Source organism: Limulus polyphemus, unplaced genomic scaffold (assembly GCF_000517525.1).
Source record: "Limulus polyphemus unplaced genomic scaffold, Limulus_polyphemus-2.1.2 Scaffold7390, whole genome shotgun sequence".
Lineage (NCBI taxonomy): Eukaryota > Metazoa > Arthropoda > Merostomata > Xiphosura > Limulidae > Limulus > Limulus polyphemus.
This window is the reverse complement of record NW_013673000.1, coordinates 19,232-25,891: the sequence shown is the minus strand read 5'-3', so window position 1 is coordinate 25,891 and position 6,660 is coordinate 19,232. Positions and strand designations below refer to the sequence as shown.

Here is a 6,660-nt window from a genome sequence, read left to right as displayed (position 1 = left end):
CAGCAGGAAGACTTAAATTGGTCACATGACATATATTGCTTGTTGTACTTGATAGGCCTAACAATATCATGTATTAAAACATTAATAAAAAAAAGAAGGCTGAGACTGATGGAGTAGAAACATAAATAAATAATGTCGTGGTTTTAATTCTTACCATAAAAATCTGGTTTGTAAATTCCTTAAATACAACTGATTATAATTAAAAGCCACTTGTGTAAGCTGCTTCACACCATAACAGTCACTGTTCATGAAAACTGGTGATTGATGTGTATATAAATTCCTAGGTCATTCTGATGAGCCCTGGTATTATGCGAAAAGCCTCGTCAGCACTGGATACAACAGATGTAGTGCAGTTGACATATAACAATATAGCCGAAGAAGCTGTAATAGCAAAATACTGAGCTAATAAAGTTACATTCTGGAGATATAGGTTGCGATCTCATTTACGTTTATAGAAATGTCTCATAATAAACTCCAGTTTGTGTTAAACAAATTTAAGAATAACAATATATATTAATTTTTTCTTTTCACTCATGAGTTCTTAAAATTGTTTTAATATGGAAAACGTTCGACTTGAAGTCCAAATCACAAACTAATAAAGAAGTTCTATGGTTACATTAGGCCTAGAACGTCAATCCCTCTTTAAATGTGTTGTTTAGTAACACTATATAATCATTAGGCCTAGAGCGTCAATCCCTCTTTAAATGTGTTGTTTAGCAACACTACATAATGTACAGTATTAATCACTGACAAATACAATAAACATCTAAATCAGAGTAAAACAAAACTACAATTTAAATAGTACAAAATACGTTTATTGGGACCGGATAATGATCCTTTTAAAAGAATAATGGTCATATTTTATCTTTTATACAGCTAGTTTCATCCTTTTCGCAATTTCAAAACAATGTAGCTGGTTGTTTGTTTTACTAAATGCTATATAATTCAAAGTAAAACAAAAAAAGATTTTTTAAACAACGTGCCTCTAAAACAGATGAATTCAAATACCAGTTTATTTATGTGATCAATAATTTGACTTATAATCACTAATAATTGTTAATCACCATACCTGTTACATCCTCTCAAACTGAACTAACTCATCCCTTTAATTTAAGTTTGTAATAAGAGCTCCATAGCACACTAAAGTAGCTTTCACTGCTCAACAAACTGAACTAACTCATCCCTTTAATTTAAGTTTGTAATAAGAGCTCCATAGTACACTAAAGTAGCTTTCACTGCTCAACAAACTGAACTAACTCATCCCTTTAATTTAAGTTTGTAATAAGAGCTCCATAGTACATTAAAGTAGCTTTCATTGCTCAACAAACTGAATATTTTCCACTGTTTGTGCGATTTACTCCACAAAAATAATTAGTAAATTAAACAGAAAAAGTTTTACTTGTGGTTCATACACTGTAATTCATCAAAGAAGTAAATTAACTCTTTCTGATATTACATTTGTTTTACGTGTCCACCAACAAACTAACTGGTCATGTATGCTCATTCAAGCAACTAAGAATTTAGAATGACAGAACATATTTAAAAAAGTGCCCAAAAATTGTAAAAAAACAAAACAAACACAACAAAGTTTAAGTTAATAATTTATAAAAACATTTAAGCGTTGTAAAAGTACATATACGATTTATTAACAAGTTGTTCATATCCTAGAAATCTTCGATACTTTGGTTAAAAAACCATTTAACCAAAATAACTGAATACCAACGAAAAAAAGAAGTTACAGAATAATTCTATTGCTGCTTCTTCACTCTGATTAGATAACATCGGATATAAACTCAAACAATTGATATGGACTTGCGATGATGGTGATGACATCCAGCATCATCTGATCCCTCATTATCCTCGTCTGATAAAAGAATTTCAACTTCAGAATTTTCCTGGTTATCCATTGGTTGGTAGTGGACCTTCAACTTTGTGGTAGGGTTTTCTTCGGTCTTCCATCGTCCATGTTTGTGCATTAAGAAGTTATCGGTCACCCAGAACATGATGACCTACAGTTTGTACACATAAAAATAAAATGTTTTGGGGATTTCCTCAGCGTAACTGGGGAAAAAAACAACATGTAATGAGAAAATACCAATAGTTTAAAAGTTTTATAATACAATAGGATGTATCACCGATACATATTATAAATATTAAGTAAATTAACAACTGTCACTCTTTTGACACTTTTGCCCATAAGCATTGTACAGTACTTGACTTTGTTTGAACAATAAAATCATACCAGTAAAACTGATGCTTTATTTGATCGTACGTTGCTATATTGACTTCTTGCTATCGCTATACTGACTTCTTGCTATCGTACGTTACCATACTGACTTCTTGCTATCGTACGTTACCATATTGACTTCTTGCTATCGTACGTTACCATATTGACTTCTTGCTATCGTACGTTACCATATTGACTTCTTGCTATTGTACGTTACCATATTGACTTCTTGCTATCGCTATACTGACTTCTTGCTATCGTACGTTACCATATTGACTTCTTGCTATCGTACGTTACCATATTGACTTCTTGCTATCGCTATACTGACTTCTTGCTATCGTACGTTACCATATTGACTTCTTGCTATCGTACGTTACCATATTGACTTCTTGCTATCGTACGTTACCATATTGACTTCTTGCTATCGTACGTTACCATATTGACTTCTTGCTATTGTAGTACGTTGCCCTACTGACTTCTTGCTATCGTACGTTGCCATACTGACTTCTTGCTATCATACGTTACAATACTGTTTTACGTTTGTTATGTAACAGTAAACAGTCTACAGACACACTGTTACGTTTGTTGTGTGACAGTAAACAGTCTACAGACATGCTGTTACATTTGTTGTGTGACAGTAAACAGTCTACAGACACGCTGTTACGTTTGTTGTGTGACAGTAAACAGTCTACAGACACGCTGTTACGTTTGTTGCGTGACAGTAAACAGTCTACAGACATGCTGTTACGTTTGTTGCGTGACAGTAAATAGTCTACAGACACGCTGTCACGTTTGTTGCGTGACAGTAAACAGTCTACAGACACGCTGTCACGTTTGTTGCGTGACAGTAAACAGTCTACAGACACGCTGTCACGTTTGTTGCGTGACAGTAAACATTCTACAGACACGCTGTTACGTTTGTTGCGTGACAGTAAACAGTCTACAGACACGCTGTCACGTTTGTTGCGTGACAGTAAACAGTCTACAGACACGCTGTCACGTTTGTGCGTATTTCACTTATACTGAATCAATTTCACGATGCTGCTATGAAACCATTTTAAAATACGTAATAAACCAGAAAGAAAGACAATTAGCGTGTTTCACATCTTTAATTATGTAAGTACTAATAACATTTAGAGGCTGAATTTTTTTTACATTTCTGTAAGCGATACTTAAGTTGTTGTTTTTGACAATCCTGTAAATGATGATTAAGTTGTTTTTGAAACTTATCTTAACTAAAATATGTTTCAGTACAAGTAGAAAACAACAACATTGGACAAGTTTGAAACTTTGACTCTCTTACCTGTAAGATACTAGTTAACAAAATCATGTTTTTTTAACACTTACGTTAACTATAAACGGTATTATCAACACCACAATAGCAACTTCAACCTTCGGGTTTCTTATTGGTGACATAATGAATTCCCTAACCTGTAAAGTAAAATGTAACAGTGTGGATATCAAGTTATAACAAGAAAAAGTATTAAAAACAAGAACAAGGGAATATCACATTTTTTAAAAGATAATCCATATTTCTCAGTGGATGTTTATGAAACATGTGTTTTTATGTTTATCATGTGTGTTACATTTTACATAAAGTATGTATTTTATATAGGTGAAAGACACAACAACTATTTCATTATTCTCTTAACCCTATCTGTAAAGCACCTACTTGAGGCAGATATGACAGCTAAACACCTACATGAGGTAGTCACAATGATGTCTCAGACTAAACACTTACATCAAACAAGGTGTGAGGCTAAACACCTACATGAGGTAGTCACAATGATGTCTCAGACTAAACGACCTTGTTTGATGTAAGTGTTTATAAATTAGATGCTAATTCTAAGTCTGGACAATTTGCATGACTGAACATCTATGTTGTTAAGACAAGTGTTTTACTTCTACTCAAGTGTTTAAAACATGCAATTCAGGACATTTTTACAAGTAGATATATAAATGTAATATTTTTGTTTATTTACTTGTCAAGTTAGTATGGTACCGTTTTAAGACAGACATTTTTTTAAATGTTTAAAAATGACAGATGCTGTTTCATTACAGTTTCAACTTGATCAAACATATGTTTACATACTAAAATAGCTTAGGAAGTCTTCAGTCTGAGACATCATTGTGACTACCTCACGTAGGTTTTCAGCCTGAGATCTTGCTGTAAATGCTTCAGATTGGTGTTTAGCCTCAGACCTCATGTTTGTCTGATGTAGGTGTTTAGTCTGAGACATCACTGATACTACCTCATGTAGGTGTTTAGCCTCAGACCTTGTTTGATGTAAGTGTTTAGTCTGAGACATTATTGTGACTATCTCATGTAGGTGTTTAGCCTCAGACCTTGTTTGATGTAAGTGTTTAGTCTGAGACATCATTGTGACTAGCTCATGTAGGTGTTTAGCTTCAGACCTTGTTTGATGTAAGTGTTTAGTCTAAGACATCATTGTGACTACCTCATGTAGGTGTTTAGCTTCAAACAGTGTATTTTGTACTGTTGTCAGCTGATACTAATTCATATGAAAAGTGTTTTTTTTTCTTCTTTCTTACCACTAATTAAACAATCTCCCCAACTGCAGGAGTTTAATGACCTAATGATGTTTTTCATAATATTTAATAGCACTACCTAAAAGTCACAAATGTATCAACTAGTTCAGGAAAACCTCCTATAAAAAATGAGATCAAAGCTAAATTTCATTATTTCGTATAGCTAAGTTTTTTAGCTTCGACATTTGTACTTAAGTAGTCAGAGTCACATGATGAGTGTGACTTAATGACTAGAACCAGGACGGCACATAGTTGATCTATTGTTGTCATCAAGTAAGTGGAATTACTGTGATTTTAGGCCTATCGGTGAACGAGTATAACTTGAAGTTCAAGAAATAAAATGGTTTCGTCATCATTAAATGGGCTCAACTTTGCATTCTTCTCTTTACACAATAATCAAAACAACATAAACTGTAAAAATTAGTTAGATCAGAGCATGTATTAGGATCTTCGAGTGGCAGTTTCAAATAAAATATGATAAAAAAAGCTGTCACTGGTAACATTTTTTTGGTGAAAACTTGATTAACAACTGAATTACATTTATACGTGCCTCAAATGTGGGATACACAGTGAAACTACAAGATTTACTTTTTCTTAGCTAAATATTTACCATTTAATTTGGATTCTTAAAGAAATTTTGTACAGATACTATTCAAAAGCTGTAATAACATTTTAGGAATGACCTAATTCTAGATAAAGTTTACTTTAAATAGCTTGTTAACAGAGAACAGTGGCTTAAATATGCCCCCGCAATTGCAGGGGGGCCTAACAAAATTAAGAACTGTTGACAAGTGGAATAAATGTAGGGGGCCAATCTTCAGCAATTACACCACTGACAGATAGTATAATTTTTGTCAAATATATTCATGTTTCAATATCTTATGATTTTGTTTGACTATTTATTTGTTAATTGCATGCATTTACTTTCCTGTACTACAAATAAACTGAATGTGTTTTAAGAAAAGCTTTCAACCTGTAAGACTGTTTTTGAACTACTTACACAAATCAGCAATAATCGAGTAGCCACAATACGTTAACATTTACGCTGTATTAATAACACCTTTACAAATACAGTTTGTGTTACTTACGCTTTCCCAAAAGTGAAGTTGTATGAGCAAAGTGATGAGTAGTTTCTCCACTAAAACTATCACAACATACATGCCACACTGAGCAAGCCAGGCATTAATCTGTGGAGGTATACCTGATCAAAGATGAAAAGTCTTTAAGTAATACTAGAGTGTAATACTTTCATATCTCGATTAAACACTCAACAACATAAAATCATTTACTTTTCACTAGCTGTTGAATGAATTCACTGGATGATACTTGACAAATTACAATGGACAGTGAAAATAATGTAAACCACAGATGTGATTTATGTTAAAATAACTACTACTTGTTAAAAAAAGATTACACAATAACACCATTAAGTGTTTACTGTGTTATGGTATGGAAGACCCTGAATAAGTTATAAAAACCACACTGGTAAAGTTACACGTGTATTAGTTTATTTTACCTGTTGCATCACCTAAAATAGCTGGCATCACAATCATTAATACTGTCTACTACATACACTGTATCAGTTAAAATGAGATGCTAATTTAAAACTTTTCAATGTATAAAACGTCAGGATGATAAAAAACTTAAAACTTTTAATTCATTACTATTGGTTAAGGCACTAAGTACTGTCAAGTTAGGTCATATTTATTGGAAGTATATTGGTTAAGGCACTAAGTACTATCCCATTAGGTCATATTTATTGGAAGTATATTGGTTAAGGCACTAAGTACTGTCCAGTTAGGTCATATTTATTGGAAGTATATTGGTTAAGGCACTAAGTACTGTCCAGTTAGGTCATATTTATTGGAAGTATATTGGTTAAG

At 32.9% G+C, this 6,660-nt stretch overlaps 1 protein-coding gene across 1 annotated transcript in view; it reads right to left on the bottom strand.

The window, feature by feature from the left end:
• Nucleotides 1-793: 793 nt before the first annotated feature.
• Nucleotides 794-6,660, bottom strand: part of LOC106474581 (store-operated calcium entry regulator STIMATE-like) — a 13,788-nt gene continuing 7,921 nt past the window's right edge. Inside the window, exons 5-7 of the mRNA XM_013935269.2 lie at nt 5,866-5,978; nt 3,575-3,658; nt 794-2,009 (exon numbers count right to left, since the gene is read on the bottom strand). Of these exons, the coding sequence (XP_013790723.1) occupies nt 1,794-2,009; nt 3,575-3,658; nt 5,866-5,978 (413 nt within the window). The 3' untranslated portion in view covers nt 794-1,793. The remainder of the gene's footprint in view (nt 2,010-3,574; nt 3,659-5,865; nt 5,979-6,660) is intronic.